The following is a 20707-nucleotide window of genomic DNA, read 5'->3' as shown; positions in this document are numbered from 1 at the left end:
TTTACAATATTTCTTTATGGTTAAAAGTTAAACATTCTATAACACATTCGCGTTTAAAAATAATTTTATAGCGCATTGATATAGTTATATGTATACCTAAAAGTGAACATTTGACATTATGAAGACACCAAAGACACATAAAGTTATCACAGGCCAGTTTTCGCCTAATATCTGAAGCCCAAGAAATAAACAATTTTGCTTTTGTAATCTGTCCTGACTGGTATTTTCCCCTCATTTTTATTATATACAAGTACACACCCGTGATATCGCGGGTCCGTGGCTGAATTAAAGTATATAACTATGCCTAAGCCTTATTTTAGTAATTAGTATTGTCATCTGATAAAGTCATGTCGATTATAAGATAAAAAGTTTTCTCTGCTTTCAAATCTTTCTGTTTGAACCCGTCGACCTGGAACTTATCAGTTATTTATAATAATATTAATTATTTGGAAAACAAAAGGTCCTGGCTATCCAGGAATGGAGTATTTTTTAATCAACAGCATTGTCCTATATTAGTTATCTTAGAAAGTCTTGCTGATTGCTGAATAAAACTACAATAGGGAACAATTTGACAATGATTGAATTTAGTAGTGTCAGCCCTTTGATTATGACCCGTATATATAGTAAAATCCTAAATACACCGTTTGGTGGTGCGCCTGTCAAATGCGGAACGTACAGATAAGGTAATAGCTGACAGGTGAATATACTATTGGTATCGGTATCGGATTCGACCCGGAACTTGTTAATTATTGGCAATATTAATTATGTGGAAAACAAAAGGGTCTGGAGTGGTGTAATTTTTAATCTACACCATTGTCCTATATTAGTTATATATAGAGTTGAATTCTTTGATTTGTCGTTTTTACCCGATGACGGCTGACAAATTGGACCTCGTAATTTTAGTATTATAGATTCTAGTCTCTTTTTTTCATTTCTTGACTGACATGTCTGTTCGTCAATATATAACGAATGCTAATATTATAAGCCGACTGTTGTTCAACGGTAAAAATCCATCGTGACATAAACATTTTTTCCTGTACTTGTCTCTATATTTTTATACTCTAATGTTTGAGACTGTGTCTCCCTTGACATCATTTACGAGTATGGTCTTCGAAGGAATCGATTCTAGTCCGTCGGAAGGGGACGTTAAATGGCTGACCCATGTTAAGAGAGAGCCATATCTCAGCTTGCACGTAAAAGATACCCTTGTAGATTTCGAAAAAGAGTAGGCTAATGCCGCTACAAGACAACACTCGCACCCGCAAAGTGGAAAGGGATTGATATAAGTTGAAATAACTTGTTTTCCCAATTCCCTATAAACAAATATGTTTAAACTAAGACGGTGTCAGTGCGAATTTTACTACAATTGTATCAAAATTTAAAGGGCAGATGACCACAGTCTGTGGAGCGCAGATGTCATATCGTGTTACAGGTTAAAAAAAAGCGCAAACATCTTGTGCCCAACAAATTTACAACTTACCAATTAGTTCCTACAAAGAAAGATTTAAAAATGATTAAAATTGTCAACACAGATACGAATATTTTGTTTTAGGTTTCATGAAGCTAGAGATAAATCCTCACACAAAAACACTGAGTACTGTGAAACTGACAATAATCATTACGATGCTTGATTTTTATTACTGACCACATTTTTGATACGTTTGGAGGACGTGTTTTCTAACAGTTAGTCGGAATTTATGTGGGAACCAATTGACTGAGGTCATTTTCTTCTGATATGATCTATTATTTCATCTCACATTATAACGACGATCCTTCTCGCTGAATAATTCACACTTGATCCTTTCAAACTTGAAACAGACAAATCACATATACAAATAGGTCTAAGCCTGCCTTTGTGTGCGTGATTTTCTCACATAGTGTTGAAGATCTTTATAGGTGGCCTTGTGCTGTTTTCTGCTCTTTGGTAGGGTTGTTGTCTCTTTGACACATTCCCTATTTCCATTCTCAAGTTTATACTATATGATAAAAACTTATACCTAGATATTCACAATGAAGGTTCGCTGAGAGCTAAATTTAAGGCAAAGAAAATAATTTTAATTACTCCATTTTGAACTTTCTATGTTATGTAGCAAGCTACATTCCTGTAGGAATACATATCCTTAGCTTGCGTTCTACTTTATGATTTCTTCGATGGAGCATTATTGCTTACAAGGAATTCGAAGCTATTGTATCAAGGCTCCTAAATGTAAAAAGTAAGTAATTCTTTCAGTGATGATTTAATAACGGACACCATCATAATTTGATTTGCTGTATGGAATATATCTGTGATATAGATGACCACGGATATTCTTCACTTTTCGTGCCTAAAATCCCGACCCATTTTTCTTGATTGTGACATCAACAAATACAAGTTATCCATGATTTTACTAACTTAGTCTATGTGTTGGTTTTAAATGTTGTATTGTGTTTGATACTTTTATTATGTCAATGCTGTGTTCATTTCAATCTGTCATGTCGTATTCAATCAAATTCGTAGTTAAATAATCTATGTCAGTACGATAGGTTATGATGTGTTAGGGTTAGGGTTAAGAGAAATCCGCCTATCCTCTAATTAATACTGCGAAGCTAATGGGTAAAAAGTTAAGATAACAAGATAACAAGTGCCATGGCTATTTTTTAATCAAAAAAATTGTTTATTGAAAGAAAAAAAAATATTAACAGGGAAATTACCTTCTTCCTTTAAAATGATTTTTGTAAAAGTATTAATCTCTACACGTGCTTCATGTAAAACAATGCCGATTAAAATACATTTTAAGGAGAAGATACGGGGGAAAATTGTAATATGAAATATTGTTGATTCATCTACATCTCAAAACCAGCACCCCAGTACTATCTACTTTTGTTTGTAACTAGAGCAAAGCCAGCACATGTCTCCACTTGCAAACATGCAAATGGATTGTTGGTGCTGAATCAATCGGAACAACTCGGCCTTTCTGGTTGCACGAAGAAATAACCTCGTATGCATTAGGCGGAGGAATCATTGTCCGGAAAATTTTCCGATTCGATTCAAAATTATATTTTTTCGACTGGACTGGTACATTTTTTTTACCACTACTGATTTAACTTGCTCCTGTCCGGAAAATTTTCCGATCTGATTGAATTTTATATTTTTTCGACTGGAATGGTACAAATTTTTTACCATTACTTATTTACTTTGCTCCTTCTTTCGCGCCAAAATATTTGGCAGAGTTAAAGTTCTTGATTACTGTGATATGTAACCAAATTATAGCGCCACCTGGAGGATAGAACTTCTTTGTGTCGCGGATCACTACAATTCCGGCCAACAATTTAAGAAGAATTTCTCCGTAGTGCATACGAGGCTATTGTACTGCGTAGCGAGAATGGCCGAGTAGTTACGATTGGGTGCTGAATTTTACATCCCAATGAAGCTCAAATCAAATTTAACAGTGAAATTTTGAAGAAAAAAAGGTAAAATATTTTTTATTATAAATCAAAAATTACACAAAATACCGAACTCCAAGGAAATTTTAAGTCCCTTATAAAATGGCAAAAATCAAAAGCTTAAACACATCAAACGAAAACAACTGTCATATTCCTGTCTTGGCTTGTATGTATGTATGTATGTATGTACTGGTAAATGCCTCCGATATCCGAAGAACCCCTCGAAAACTGCGAGGGTACAGTGGCATCCATGTACACTCCCTAACGGGATTAATGGAGATGTGTCACTAACGTATGTTTATACGACAATTATTTTTACAAGGACAATCAATCCCCACCCAACACAAAGGGAGTGCTAGGACACCGGGCAGTCTGTTATTATGGTGGAGGAAGCCGAAGTACTCGGAGAGAACCACCGGGCCACTCGGTGGAAAACAGACAAACCAGAGAGATATCAGAAGATTGATCTCCAGGTCAAAGTAAGGGACAACTTTGACCAACCGAGGCCCCCAAAGTACCCATTCTAGTTTAAACTCCGGTCTGGGTACCAGAGATGTGTGTGAGAGGGTGAAAATTACCCTTCTGATGTGCTGATATTTTTAGCACCCCGAGTGAGAATCGAACTCGGGACCTTCAGCACTGTAGCCATCGGTCTTAACCACTAGACCACGCTTGTACATTTTTGTCTACATGTTATTTTTTTCCATTATTTTCTATTCTGATAATCCCACAAAGACCTTCATAATATTTGTATCATGCGGTCTTATAATTTACGGAAATAGTTGTCTGAATTTTTCTAAATTTTCATATGGTAATAGGGCAGACCTAAAAAGTCTTTTCGGATTGATCGAACTTTTATGAAGAATTAGAGAGCTTCCGAGACGAACGTAAACAAACGTTACAGTATCACATGTACAGCTGTACATTGAAGTATGTTATCTATTAGAGTTTGACCCGTTGAAAGTTTAACTATACATATGCACTGTTAACTTTATATTTCATACTCACATAGCATGGCATCAAATGACCTTGAAAAGTTCCGAACTGAATGGAAAAACGAACTTCAAGGGAGTAATGTCATTCCAGATAAAAGAGGACAAAGTTCAATAGCTGTTGCTCCTACATTAGCAATCGATATTGTCCTCCCAGAAAATATATCTAATACCTCGAATTCCAATCCAACAAATTGTTCTGAGTGCAGAGTTCACCCAGCTTTTAGGGAAAATAACAAGTGCCATACTTGTTTATTTGTCAATAAACAAAATAAAGAACATAAAACCAACACTCAGTTCTACCCATTCCAAATAGTTGATGGTCTTCTTAATTCAAAAGATAACATCAAACAAAGTTGTAGTCCGGAAAGAGAGTTATTATCAAATACTAAAGTGACAAGCACCTGTGAGAAGAAAAGAAAATATGATGCATTCAGAAAGGAAGACGTGAAAGACATCTTTTCCAATAAACAAGGTCGAAAGGAGGTTGATAAAGAGAGCTATTTAGACTTGTTTATTGCTGATTTGGTAAGATATTTTTTATAGAGTTAATGAATATACAACATTTGTCAGTGTTACATAATCTACATTTATATATATATATATTTCCAATACTATGAATAATGCTGATACACCAATAGAATTTGATTTCCATTGGAGGAAATGTTAACATTTTCCTATATATAAATCTTAGTTCTCACAACAACGTAGAATTGAAACCAAACATCAAAATTGATTGTCTTGCAAATTTCATCAAATAGCATTTTCATATTTTATATAAACATGCTTCTATGGTAAAGTGTCGGTTTTGATATGTATTTTGTCCTAACCGATTCCTCATTACTATTTTAGCGTATTTTGCCACAGCATTTGTTGGGCATCCAAGCTGACCTTGTTCCATTTTATGTATATAGTTTTGCACTTTTTTATACTTTGAGGACTGATCGAATCAGATGAGTGTGTGAGTTTAGTATGTTTTATTTTATTGCATTATATTATGTTTGGGGAAGGTTAACTTTCTGGTAATAAGACCCGTCACAGCCTGGCTGGGGAATTGGGTAGGCAAATGCTCACACTAATCTGTACAGATACAGGCTCCAAATGTCCTCCTTTTTACGCCATAACTCATGGTGGTGCTCCTAATTAAAGGAGACTCATACAGAGACAAGAAGAAGGTAATAGAAAAGAATCAACAGTTTTTTTTGTCTTCTAACATGTCTGAACTGATTACCAAATTGGAGTTGTAATAAAAATCAATTTGCTGTTGTTTTTAATTTATTAATTTCTATTTTAGGATGAAATAAATGAAATTCCATTTTTTGATCTGACAGTCCCAAGGGAGGTTGCAATAAAAATATTTGAACCTCTTGATCTCAAAGACTTGTGCAGATGTTCTCAGGTGAGTGCAATGAATGATATCATGTATATTTATATGTAGTTATTATATGGTTGGCACCTGGTGTAAAATTTGAAATTAGAAAAATTTTCATCCTGATACTGTGGATTCATTATAATTTGTTGGACATTGTTGTGGACAATTTTCGTGGATTTCGTGGCAACAGATGAAACACGAAATTAAATGTTCAACGAATACCAAATTTTATATCTCATTACTCAGTATGCTCATACTCGTAGCATCAACGAACTTGTTTACTGTTGCATCGCATTTACTTCATGATTTATCCTACCATTTTCCTAAAATCGGTCAAGAGCAATTAAGGGAAGGCAACTGTTTAAAAATAAAATGATTTTATTGACTCAAAACGATAATTTTCTCTGTCATCGCTTATGTTTTTTCGATTCTGAAGTCGATATTTAAACCAAATGTAAAGACTAATTTCCGGGAATAGTATTTTTTATCAAATTCACAGGAAATCATCAGCTTTTTAATATTTTACCTTTTAAAGTGTAAGAATATTAATGAAAATAGTTGCACTTGCTTTATTTAGCATAAAATCATTTTAAATTTACGATTTAGTGTCTAATCTGCGGAAGGGCATTTCAAGCAAGCATATTACATGGTAAACAAAGCACGTGTGTTAGTAGTGAAAAAATACTTTTTCAAATAAATCATAATTGACAATTGTCTAAGCTGAAAAGTAATTAAATAACGAAGACAGTTGGTATGGAATTTTAATTTCTTTATAATATTAGTTCAGAGCTTGTGATTAATAACCAGGTGTGAATTAAAAACACAGGTAAAGAGATTAGCAATCATTAGCCAATAGCTCCCCGAGGCATTAAATATAGTTATTAGGAGGGCCCTCAGGATTATAACACTCTACTGGAGTGGCAGGTTAATTATATAAAATCGATAACAAAACAAAAACATCTTCAAAATGGTGATTTTGAAACTCGATCTCCAAGAAATGACCGAAATTATTTCTGTTGAAAAATAGAATTTGACCTAAATCCCAATTACACGTTTAGGACAAAATACTTTCAGTTTAGGACAAGATTGGCAAATATGACTGTTTCTGGACCCTTGCTGTATATCATGTATACAATGTATAAACATGATAAACCTCTAATGATATTTTTTTTTGTTTCAGATACAAATATATACTTTTGTTAAAACCAGGATGTTGATACAAGGCTGATTTTGTTTTTGGTTTACTTCTGTGTTGATGTTTACTCTATATGTATATCTACTTTATTTATAAGACACATGACACACATTGATTATTTAATATTTTTTGTGTTGTCAATTTCCTTAATGACTTTAATAGTTTACTCATGGTTTGTTATTTTAGGTTTCAAAGAGTTGGAAAAGTTTAGCAGATGATGAGTTATTATGGAATAGAATTTGTCACAAGCTTGGTTATGAACAAGATACAGATGCTGTAGATAAATCCAAGTGGAAGACTGTAGTTAGACATCATATTGAACAGGAAAGAAGACTTGTATATAATTGGAAGGTACATATATAATAATTATTATAAACTAAAGTCAGACATAGAAAAAGCAATAAGTTAAGGTCAGTGTCATTGTTTTTCCAGATACAAGCGTTAAAAATTTGACAGGAAATGGTTATCTCTAATATATACATTAAACATTGGCACTTCTTTTTTCTTCAAACAATATGAAGAAATAACAAGAATTTTATAAGATGGTTATTTATGGCCTTTTAAATTATATGAAATGAAATTATAAAAAGAAAATTTGGTGGTTAGAATGCAATTTATTTTTTTACATGGATAAAACCAGAGGATATTATCAAATATCTGACATATAGTAAAAACTAGAACATCCTGTACAATTCAAATTTTATTTTAAAGAATTTTTAAGTCATGAAAATATATAATTGTGTGTTTCAGAACAGATTGGGAAGTTTTACACAGTTACAGCATATTCCAGGTGGAATATTATGTGCAGTTAATTCTTCTGGTGATAATATTGTAGCTGGGTAACTATTTCCTCATTAAATAGAACATAAACATATTGGGATGTTAGACATGATAAAATTAGAATTTTATTTATTTTGTTTATAAAAATGTATATAATTTTGTTTAGGGTTGTCAGAAGGACATTGTTTTATAAAGTAGCATACAGAGCAGTACACTTTTATAAAATTGAAAACAATCATATAACACCTTTTCTTGGCTTGGTGTTTTACTGAATAAGTTTATGGTAATTTGAATATCTTTAAATTGGAATGATATTTTTTTGGTATAGATTATAGTTTAATTTTCTCGCTTGAGTCCGTAAGGCAAAAGTTAGAAAAGCAATCAAGTTGAGATGACCAATGATTATCTGTTTATTACTATTTTACATATGGCGATGTTGTTGATTTCATTGACAAAATCATGATTGCCTTTAGTTTCTAGCTATAATCTTTCTTATCATATACTTAGACTAAATAACATTTAATTTTTACTGTGTGATAATAGCATTAAATTAACGTAAATTCCACATTTTTGGAATCGGTGCTTAGCGGGCTGATATCAAAAGTTTATCACATGCTTTGATTGTTATCACATACCTTTCTGTAACGTTATTGCATGGCACACCAGTGATATTCGGCAAATTCCGGAAAATACACCTTAATGCAATGTTTTCAGTGAAAAACATCAATTTACAAAGAAGTGTACAAAACAATATTTGGATACTTGAGAGTATATTGTGTAAAATAATTAGTAAAAAAAACAAAAAAAGAAACAAACAAATTATTAAAAAAATTGTATTTTTAAAAAAGTTTCAAACATAATTTAGAAAGTTGCTTAAAAAAAGTTGACTTTTCCAAACAGTGTTCATTATATATATTGTTGAATTATTTATTTTGTCGATTCGTCCATATTAAAATATGTTTCTTCTCTGTTGAGGTATATGATAGAAAGATTTCATATCCAATGAAGTAAATTAGGAGTCTGACGTCCGTGAACTTTTCACTCTTTGAACTTCTATTTGGTAACCACGTAAAAGGATCAATTATGATTCTAGCGGTTATTATTTTCCTTTGTTGAAGCATATGATAAAAAGATCATAACATGTCATTTTTCATATCGCATGTATTATCAGCCCTCGAGCCATGCGGCTCTTGGGCTGATATTGAACCTAGGGCTGATAATACATGCGATATGAAAAATGCCATGTAATAATCTGATAATATCACTCTACTGTGATGAAAAGGGAAGTTTCGTAAAATAGAGATAATTGTACTTTATTCATGTTATTATTGGTATTTCTAATACTATATTGATTTAGCAAATAAATCCAATCCAATGAAATATATTTCTTTTTTCACCTCAAATGGTTTTCTCTTGTTGTAATATTTGATGTCCTTGCAGGTATACCAATGGGGATGTAAAGTTATGGAATGTTTCAGAACAGTTTGATTGTTTGTACCAACCATCTAACACCTCATTGGTCATTGATGAAAACACAGAAGGTGGAACTATTCCTAATCATGTGACTCATGTGGGCGTGTCCCCTACATTTGTTGTTGCTGCATACAGACATGGTAGGAACTAAAGTAATCACATGACTAGTGGACAAATGAAACAAAGTGCATAGAAATTTTAATTTACTGTAAATTTAGAAATAGATGTTTGCATTTATAATTCATAATTGCAAAAATTTTATGAAGGAAAATCACTACAGAAATTATGAATGCTATTTTTATACGACCCCAAAAATTAAGATATTTTTGGTCGTATATTGGTATCATGTTGTCATCCTCAGTGACATCCCAAGACAGATGATTTCAGGATAATAACTTTAGTATAAGTAAATAGAAATCAATAAAATTTTGACAAAAGGTTTATAACCACTAAATGAAGGTTGGGATTTATTTTGGGGGTTATGGTCCCAGCTGTTTAGGAATTAGGGGCCTAAAAAGGGGCCCCAAATATGCATTTTTATACAATCGCAAAAAAATTTTGCGGTCGTATATTGGTATGACGTTGGCTGCGTCGACCTCGTCATCCGAAGACACATTGGTTTTCGCACTATAACTTTAGTTTAAGAAAATAGAAATCTATGAAATTTAAACACAAGGTTTATGACCACAAAAGGGAGGTTGGGATTGACTTTTGGAGTTTTGGTCCCAACAGTTTAGGAATTAGGCCCAAATAAGCATTTTTCTAGGTTTTCGCACAATAACTTTAGTATAAGCAAATAGAAATCTATGAAATTTAAACACAAGGTTTAATGAACACAAAAGGAAGGTTGGGATTGATTTTGGGAGTTTTGGTCCCAACAGTTTAGGAATTAGGGGCCCAAAGGGTCCAAAATTAAACTTGGTTTGATATCATCAAAAATTGATTAATTGGGGTTCTTTGATATGCCGAATCTTACCGTGTATGTAGATTCTTAATTTTTTGGTCCCGTTTTCAAATTGATCTACATTAAGGTCCAAAGGGTCCAAAATTAAACTTGTTTGATTTTAACAAAGATTGAATTCTTGGAGTTCTTTGATATGCTGAATCTTAACATTTACTTAGAGTTTTGATTATGGGCCCAGTTTTCAAGTTGGTCCAAATCGGTGTTCAAAATTAAACTTTGATTTCAACAAAAATTGAATTCTTGGGGTTCTTTGATATGCTGAATCTAAACATGTATTAAGATTTTTGCTTATAGGCCCAGTTTTCAAGTTGGTCCAAATCAGGGTCCAAAATTGAACTTTATTTGATTTCAACAAAAATTGAATTCTTGGGGTTCTTTGATATGCTGAATCTAACCATATATTTAGATTTTGGATATTGGACCATAATAGGTAAATGTCCAATTTAAAATTTTTTAAGTTTAAGTTCTTAGACCACATTCATTCTGTGTCAGAAACCTATGTTGTGTCAACTATTTAATCACAATCCAAATTCAGTGCTGTATCAAGCTTGAATGTTGTGTCCATACTTTCCCCAACTGTTCAGGGTTCGACCTCTGCGGTCGTATAAAGCTGCGCCATGTGGAGCATCTGGTTGTAGTTTCCAGACAATAACTTGTGTTAAAGTGTATGAATCTCTCTGAAATTATACCATCATTTTCCATTCTACAAAGGGATGATTAGGATTGACTTTGGGGGGTTATGGCTCAAACCATTTAGGAATTAGGGGCAAAATAGGGGGAAAACAAAGGTTTTTCTGGTTAAAGGACAATTGAGACAATTTAAAAGCAGTGTAAAGGAGGTAATCCAAATCAATTTAAAGAACAATGTTTGATTACCTCCCTTACACTGCTTGTAAATTAATTATTAAGAAATGATGATTGTCTTGAGGTGATTAGCTGTCAATTTATTTTTAGCAGTAACTATTAATTAATATTAATTTTTGCCATGACTATGTATATGTCATTTTATATTTTAAAAACTTTTATGATGTATTTAGATGGGTAATTATGGTTGCAAATAATAAGGGAAAGGGGGAGATGAAAAAAATTGGAGGGGGACAAACAAAGCAAACAAACAAGGTAAAATGATTTTTTGTAAGGGGGGGGGGGGGCAATTCGCAACAGCATAGTGTATTGCACAAAAGCAAAAAATTGAATATAAATTCAAATCATATAACCAATTTGAAGTTCTTTGACTACAGTTATTCTGTGTCAGAAATCTATTATGTGTTAAAGATCTTATTACAGTCCAAATTCAGACCTGTCATAGGAGTGAATATTGTGTCCATTTTTGCCCCAACTTTTCAGGGTTAGACATCTGAAGTCGTTTCCAGCTGTTTATTGATCGTTGCAATACTGATACTGTCACATTTTTTGCAATAATAAAAACATCGCAATAATTTCTGAAGTAGCAGTTCTACAAAGTTCAAGTACTATATTTTGTGGATAATTCTGTGTGTTTTAACCAAAGTGACATTTGAGTTGTTTTGAATATGTATGTTTTTTTCATGTTTTGACGATGTTGATAATACAATGATTCTTTTTTTCAGGCAATGTTGACATCTGGAAAACAGATGGAGGAGATTGCACTGTACCTGTTCATGTGATAGAATGTAATGATAGACGTGGATTAAGAGCAGTGGGCATCGCCCAACATTCAGATTTAGTATATACAATCAGTGGTCCAAAAGATATCAGTTTTGTACATATCTGTCAGGAATGTACAGAACAAGGATTTACGAAGACAAGAGCTATCAATATTATGGATCATGTAAGTTGTATGCATATTGTGTGAAATAGGGTGTGGGAAATGTTTAATCTTTTATTTTAGTTTGATGCTAAATAAAATCACTTACTGTATATGGATAAAATCACATGGCATTCAGTTTCATTAATAAAATCAGAAAACAAGTAACTTTTTGTGAAAAATGTATAGACCTTTTAGGCTTTAGATTAATTCATAATTTCATAGTTCATTCATGGGATGATTTTTTCTGTAGCTAACTTTTGTGTTCAGGAATAAAATTAAATTGTATAGTAGAATAAATTATCAGCTTCCACTACAAATTAAAACTGACCACCAATAAATAGTGCCTTAAAGTGGCATTACACACTAATCAAATAATCAATCTTAAATATACAGAGTTTAAAATTTATAATAGTAGCATTCTAAGTCAGGACTCTTTTCCATAAATGTTTAACTTCAATCAATTAATTTTGAAGCAGATAAAAAATAAATGTCATATTTTAAGTGACACATATATATATGTACTGAAAAGGGAGCATTTTTCATAGATTATTTATTTTTATGTAATTTTTGTAGATTTCTGCATCAGCAATTTTGGAGGAACCAAGTACTTATAGCAAACCACAACTTGTGATAGCCACAAAATTCCATGTGAATGTATATAAAACAGAAGACAGCAATGCTGATATTTTCAGTCATGTGACCAACATCCACAATGTGATTGGCTCACCTGTGACCTGTATGGATGTAAGGTCGTCACCATCACAAGTGGCTGTAGGATTAGGATCCTATGGAGGAGCAATAGATCCTTACAGGGTAAACATTTAAATTAATTTTATTTTGTGAAAATGAGATTGGTAAATTATTTTTCTAGAAAAATAAACATTAACTTCTTCCATCTTTATCATGCATATTTAAATTATTTCTGTTACAATATGGTGTATTAATTTATTTTAGTTGGTACACATTTTTGTGTATATTTTATTTTTTCGAAAATGTGTACTCTGAAACAGAATTTGGCATCTTATTTCCAATAAATTACAGTAAAAGAGTAATTCAAAGAAGGTTAGGAACAGAAAAGATCTATGAAATCATAAACAGAAATACGTAGATCAGACCTAAACTTGTTGTTCTCTAGATTTCTTTGAGTTATGTCCCTTGAAAGGAAAAATTAATACTTGTATGATGACCTTTCCTTTTCAAGTTGTGTGAATCACTAAAAACTTTTTTTCAATTCCACTCTGGCTGATAAAGTTCAATTATAACACAAGCCAAAATGATAAATCTGTTCATATTTGAATTAGTGAATCAATTATAATTCTGAAAATTACAAAATGCATAAAACTTGTTAATTTATTAGAAAAAAATGTACTTTGTTTCTCTCAGGTAAAAGTGTATGATGCTAACAGTGGTAAACTAGTGTCCACTCTATACAACCACACCTGGACAGTTACTTGTGTCAATATAGCAGACAGTCCAGACAATATGATGACCACTGGTAGTGGGGATAGAAGGTAATTAGAATACACTTTGTAAAGCTTTACATATTCTCGTCTCGATATACATGTAATATTTGCCACTGAATGTTTTTGGAGTTCTTTCTTTTCTCTTATGATAATTCCTATCAAAATGTATCATCTATTACTAACTTTTCAGTTTTGTTACTTGTTTGATTTTATATATTTATCTTTATCTTTATCTTCATAACTTCATTTTAGTTTACTGTTTTTACATCTTTTACATTTCACCATCTATTTAAATTTTAAACTGGTTGTCAACATGTTTTGATATGAATTAAAACATGAAAATGAAAAGTAGTTGGGTTAAAGAAGTTTTTTAAGATTTCAATCTTCCACCTTTTTAAATCCCCACTTTAAAAAAAAACTTTAAAAAACTACATCATTAGGATTTCTGAAATTTGGTTTCAGGGTTTATACAAGTCAGCTATACCGTGTGATGCATTTTCAGATTCATCACTCAACAACTTCCTGTTTACCATCAAGTATTTGGATGGTGGTATCATCTGTGAGCAGTAGCTTGCAGTTTCACTCGTTTATTCATAAACAGTTGATAAACAAAATGTACGATAAAAAACACTATAGGAAAAGTAACGGTGAAATACTTAATATCCTTTGTTTTTCTATTAATTAAGGGGGCTCCTGGGTATAAATCATTTTTTTTTTCTAATATAGGATTTCGCTATATTTTTTTATAAATGAACTTTATCCTATACTTAATAGAAAGATGAAATAAAAAAATGGGGTCACCGTTCATTTAAGCTCACAATCTGCCTCCGGAATTTTTTTTGTTAAAGTCCTTTTTTTCTGTTGAACTAATAGGCAAATTGAGGCAATATCGAAATAAAAAAATAACCTAATTACAGAAATCGCATAAATTTTACAATTATTTAGTTTATGTATAGCTAATTTGAAAACAATAATAAAAAATATAGGTCACTGATGAGTTAAAAAAGATATTTAAAATTTAATGCCAAAAAATGGCATTTTTGTACCAAAGGGAGATAATTTGGAGCTTTTTCAACGATATAAACATTTTAAGTCATCAGGAGCCAAACTGAATCGATTTTTTTTTTGGTTGATTTTTGTACCAAATCATAAAATAATAACAAATAGTGTAATAAATAAAATTTGTAATAAAAAAATAAAGGTTTAAATTTTTGCTGAAATTTTTGTACCCATGAGCCTCCTTAATGAAAACACAAAATAAATAACAAATTATACAATATTAAAGAATGCTCACAGTTATTGAAAGCTTAAAGTACTTAACCTGCTGAAAAGAAATCATGGCAGCCTACACTTAATTTTGGTTCATACAGTAATGTCATATACAGTACAGGAACATATGACCATGTGCAATTTCAAAAACATATTACCGGTATATAGGAAAACAAAAGAAATTCTTGAGTGTTCCTTCAGTTATCCTTCTTGATCAGAGATACAGTGATTGATAAACAGTATTCATCAATTAGTTTATTCAACCAAGGAGACAGATTTGAAGGACAATTCCTTAATTTGTTACCTTTATAAACAATTTCTGTAAAAACTGTATTTGTAAAATTGATGTTTAAAAATACACATTCAAAACAGTTGCCAATTGAAAAAAGTAAAATATTTGTAGGTTAATATTAAAACATTTAAGATAATGAAATACAAAAATATATATTGAGGTTCCAATGTAAAACATTATTGTTTGCTCATTCTGACCTAATTTTTACAGAGTACGGGTATTTGACTTGAGATCAGAGAATATGACCCACTTACTGTCTGGTCACTCTAGCCAGGTGAACACAGTACAGATGGATGACATCAAGGTTGTATCAGGTGGTGATGATGGATTTGTTAGAGTCTGGGATCTAAGGATGACAAAGAAACTCTGGGAAATACATAACAGGTAATTTACTGTTAGTTTTCCTGTTAGAATTGTTTTACACTAGTCATTTTGGGGCCCTTTATAGCTTGCTGTTTGGTGTGAGCCAAATCTCTGTTGCTTAAGGCCGTACTTTGACCAATAATTGTTTACTGTTTACGCTTTGTGACTTGGATTGAGAGTTGTCTCAATGGCACTCATACCACATCTTCTTATTTAAATAAATGGGATAGTTTAGAAACAATCTACAATTTTCAAAGGGAAACAACTTGTGTTAAAAGTGTGTAATACCATATAGCAGGTTATTTTCGCGGGATTAAAATTTCGCAATTTAGGGGCAACAAAGTATACGAAAAATTTTGGCAGATTCTTTTATCCCAATTAAATATTTTGGCGGATACTGAAATGGTTGCAGTTAAAAATTTGTAAAAATTGACAAACAAGGGTCATGGCTAAATGATTGTTTTACCTGCATGACATCTTATTTATTGATTATATTTTGATAAAGTTAATCATAAGAATATCGTACATAGTTATTTGTCACAGGTATACAAACTTCTTGTAAATGTTACGGTTGATTAGTTACGAAATTGACCGGACCTTTGATGTACTAATTATCATGAGTGACCTGCAACTCTTATATAATTTGACAATTAATTTGACAATAAATTTGACAATAATTAATAAGAATAAAATACCTGACAGCGTACCTTACACTCCTATATTATTATTTATTTTATGATGTAATCAATAACCTAATTAACACTTGACAGCCAGTAAACAATGGCCTAAAGTTTAAATTATCATAAACAGTTATTGATCCGTCGAACGGGAAAAAAATAGATAGTTTACATAATGCTTAAGCTATTAGATAGTATTGAATGTATGCATAAATTTTCGCGGAGTTTATTTCACAATTTTCCTTGACCCGCCAAAATAAGTGAAAATAAACATCCCCCAAAAATAACACGCTATACAGTAACAGAATCAAATTGGAAATTGGCAAATAAACTATTGCTATAAACTATGTTTGTTTGATGAGAATGAATTATATGTGCAGTGTAAACTTAGAATTGCATGGTGGTTAGATTTATTAGTTATTGGTTAAAGAAACTGCAATGCGCAGGATGAACCATCTCTAATGAAAATTACAGTATCAACCAGATCAATAAATCAAATGCACTTTGCTATTTTTGCAAATGATTACACATGATGTTGAATAACTATTTAGACAACTGATCAATGGACACAATTGGTAGATATTTATTGCGATTTCAGGTAATGCTGCAGAGAAACAATGCTATCAAAACTTAAATACAAGTTTATATTTTTGCAAAACGTTTTAACGTTGCAAATTTCGCAATAATTAAAACATCACAAAAATTTCTGAATTAACAATATTTAAGAAATAGGTACGTAAGTGGCCAGAACATCAAAAACATTATTTTCTTACTTCAGTGTTTCCTTTTGAAATATGAACACAAATCATTAGGATGAGACAATTGGATCAATATCCCTAATGCGCCTCCAATTGAGGAACACAAAAGTTGTGTGTAAACAAAAAATCTCTGTGTAGTGATATTGGACATGTTTCAATTTTTAACAAGTGACTTAGCTTAACCATTTGTGTTGATCTGGAAAGTATAGGACCATAGAATAAATGTGTAAAACTATGGAGTTATTATATGTATTCAAAGTATTAAATTTTCAAAGAAATTATTGTGTGAAAAAAGGGACTTTTTACCATGAAGAGCCGCATCACGAAAGGATTTTCGGGGTATGCTAATATACAGGAAAATGAATCACACTTCGTACCCGAAAATTTAACCACATATGTGAAAATGTCTCAGCTTGGAAACGAGCCATCAAACATATCCAAGTTTACAATATGGACTGAGCTACAGAAGAAAACTTTACCATTACCGCCTGTGTTGAAACAATTGCGCATATTGCCCCAATTATAGAAACAACAAAATAAAAGTTACATTCTTATTTTATGTAACGGTGTTTTTTAAACTAAATTGAACTTATAAAGCTCAGCTTCTTTAGTTACTGACAGTCTTGTTTACAATGTCAATGATTTTATCCATGATGTCATGACAGAATGCAGATTCTCTGAAGTTCTACCTCATTAGCTCCAAATTCATAATTGTTGATTTTTAACCAAAATATTCATATTGAAAAGTGTAAAAGAGTTGCATCCAATTTTTTGGGAAACCATGCATTGGCCTAAAACATTAATTTCATTCGAACTAGGCTCAAAACTTGATAGAAATGCTCCACACAGCCTTGATTTCTACCTGTTTCTAAGCATTGTACAAATAATTTTTTTATATTTTGAAACAAAATATAGTTATTCTTTATTTTTTTTTATTTATATAGCGTGTTTAAAACATCCCATTTTACTACAACAAGTTTTTATAATTTATTTAACTGTAATCCTATTAACTATTTTAGACATCCAGTGCAGCATTGTCATTTTACAAAAGACAGATTGATATTAGGGAATGTTCCAACCAGTAAGATGCCTTTTGTGGATGAATTTGAAAGTGTTACACACAGAAGGTAGGAGAAATATATGATTACTTGTAAATTTTGTTAATAGCTTCATTTTTTTAAAATATTGATAAAATTCAATACCTTACATTAGATAGGTGTAGAGATAGCTGACCAGTTTGTTTTAACAGTCACAATGATAACACTACATTGCTAAACAACTGTCAGAAGGCAAATAAGACATGCTAACAGAGTTTGAATGAAGATGTAAAGTCATGAAAATGTATAGAATGGATATATAAATTATGGTCATGTTTTGACTGTCCCTTTGGTATCTTTCGTCCCTCTTTTAGATAGATTTTATTTCTGTCATTTATAGCAAGCAGATTCTAGTTTTGTTTTCCACTTTAAAGGGTCAAATAATATGGAGAAATATTATTGTTGTGTTATATCAGAGCATTGTTTTGTCCTCTTTAAATTGCTCTTTTATTTTGTCTTATGTGCCCAAAAAGCATTTGCAAGCATGCATGTGTAAACATTTTACCGTTTACTTTTTAAATTGCTTAATTTGAAAACAACGTTAAATTGAAAAGATTTCACATATTATTAAGAGGATTTCCAGCATTTCAAGAAGACAAAAGCAATGTATTTTCAAATGTATTTCCAATCTTTCAAGTAAATGGAAACAATGTACTTTAGCATCATTATAATTTACTTGATCATAACATAAAACAAATGGTTTTCTTATTACAGATACAGAGGTTCTATCCAGATTTATGATTTCTCCGTGGACCAGACGACACAAGGAGTACCTGACATCTGTCACTCAACGTATGATGAGCCGGAAGCTTCTCATTATAACATCAGCTTAGCCATGCCTTATGATAAACTATGAGAAGAAGAATTGTAGATTCTCTGTGTACATTGAATAGATATGATAAAGGGACATAACTCTTTAGTCATAAGAGGCATTACAGAACAATTTTAGCCTAGCTTAGTATAGCATCTGTATTACAGAGGAGTACCTGACATCTGTCACTCAACATATGATGAGCCGGAAGCTTCTCATTATAACATCAGCTTAGCCATGCCGTATGATAAATTATGAGAAGAAGAATTGTAGATTCTCTGTGTACATTGAGTGGATATGATAAAGGGACATAACTCTTTAGTCATAAGCGGAATCAGCCTAGTTTAGTATAGCTTCTGTATTACAGAGTAGTACAAGACACTCAACGTATGATGAGCCAGAAGCTTTTCATTGTAACATAAGCTTAGCCATGCCTTATGATAAATTATGAGAAGAAGAATTGTAGATTCTCTGTGTACATTGAGTGGATATGATAAAGGGACATAACTCTTTAGTCATAAGCGGAATCAGCCTAGTTTAGTATAGCTTCTGTATTACAGAGTAGTACCAGACATCTGTCACTCAAAATATGATGAACCAGAAGCTTCTCATTATAACATCACCTTATCCATGCTTTATGATAAATTATGAGAAGAAGAATTGTGGACACAAGCTAAGTCTCTGTGTACTTTGAGTGGATATGACAAAAGGGACATAACTCTGTACTCATAAGAGGCATCAAAGAACTATTTCAGCCTCTTTTAGTATGACAACTGTATTAAGGTGAACAGATTTGCTAATTTTGGCGACTATATGAAGTATTGTCACACAGTGTTTGACCATTTTAAGATATTTACTGAGATAATTATATTCATCAAAACATAAAATTGTATGGAAATCAAGATTTTAAAAAGAAGCAGTGTTTTTTTTCATACTAATAGACCATGTTATTGCAATTTTTGTTATACATTGTACGTAGAGATACTTTAAAAAAAAAACCACTTAATTATTTTTTAACAAACAACAAATATTCACACATAAGTTTTTATTCAATGTATTGTTATCATACTTTCGAAGTAGAAAAGGATCTACAGAAAATGATTTGTAATTTATTTTAAGTTTTATACAAAATACAAGTATACTGTAATGGAAATAAACATAATAAATGTGAAGTTAAAACTGGTTTCAATCTTGATCTGTTTTGGCTGACAGTCTGACCAAATATGTACATGCAGTACTTAATAGAATTATAAGCCAGGTATCTTAGGAAATTTGATGAGTTATTCATATATTTCTCTTATTGTGTATATTATTGGTCTTTATATAAGATAATGGTAACATGGGTTGTTCAGTTGAAACCAGCACCTGGCAGGTACCTTCCATCTTATGAATTGACTAGGATTTTCAATTTTTATAACTTCAATTTGGATCATTTGGTGGTTCCTTCCTTGCACACTTCCTTGCTTTACCAACAAAAACTGAATCCATTAGTCCTGAAAGTGGTGTTAAACCACTAATTAATCCAATCAAATCTTACACATGATATATAAAATGGTAGCCATTTGGATTCCTTGTATTTTAATCAGTTTATTTGAAAACATGTATCAGTTTGACATAATAAGCAATTAACTATGTTTCATGTAGGAAATGTTGATTCATTCTACATTTTTCTCATAAAATGAGTATGTGTGGACCTTGTGGTATAATTTTATGCCCTCGTCGTAGTGGAGGTTTTTTTTTTAAATTTAATTGCTGCAATTGCTATCTGTTGAAATTATGAAAAAAACAAAAAACAACAGTTAATTTTTATATCATTTATTAATGATGAAAATAAATAAAACATTCTTTATACAAATACAATTATTTATATAAAACATAAATTTAGTTAAAAAATTACTTTTGCATGACAATCTTTTTTATTTACATGTACATGTTTTGCTTATAAAAATATGTTACTCATTTTAAATACACACATACATTTCCATACTG

General features: G+C 31.6%; 2 protein-coding genes across 2 annotated transcripts in view; both read left to right on the top strand.

Moving 5' to 3' along the window:
• Positions 1 to 4250: 4250 nt before the first annotated feature.
• The window catches only part of LOC139528393 (electron transfer flavoprotein beta subunit lysine methyltransferase-like), an 83296-nt gene continuing 66839 nt past the window's right edge, over positions 4251 to 20707 (top strand). Inside the window, exon 1 of the mRNA XM_071324365.1 lies at positions 4251 to 4353. The gene's annotated coding sequence lies outside the window, so the exon portion shown is untranslated. The remainder of the gene's footprint in view (positions 4354 to 20707) is intronic.
• On the top strand, positions 4301 to 18856 carry LOC139528392 (F-box/WD repeat-containing protein 8-like). The gene is made up of 11 exons (XM_071324362.1): positions 4301 to 4943; positions 5710 to 5814; positions 7169 to 7333; positions 7733 to 7821; positions 9203 to 9375; positions 11789 to 12009; positions 12562 to 12801; positions 13372 to 13499; positions 15223 to 15396; positions 17830 to 17937; positions 18622 to 18856. The coding sequence occupies exons 1-11, from the start codon at positions 4437 to 4439 to the stop codon at positions 18761 to 18763; spliced, it is 2052 nt and encodes a 683-aa protein (XP_071180463.1). The 5' UTR covers positions 4301 to 4436; the 3' UTR covers positions 18764 to 18856.

This window comes from Mytilus edulis, chromosome 6 (assembly GCF_963676685.1).
Source record: "Mytilus edulis chromosome 6, xbMytEdul2.2, whole genome shotgun sequence".
Taxonomy (NCBI): Eukaryota; Metazoa; Mollusca; class Bivalvia; order Mytilida; family Mytilidae; genus Mytilus; species Mytilus edulis.
This window is presented reverse-complemented; position numbering and strand designations above follow the sequence as displayed.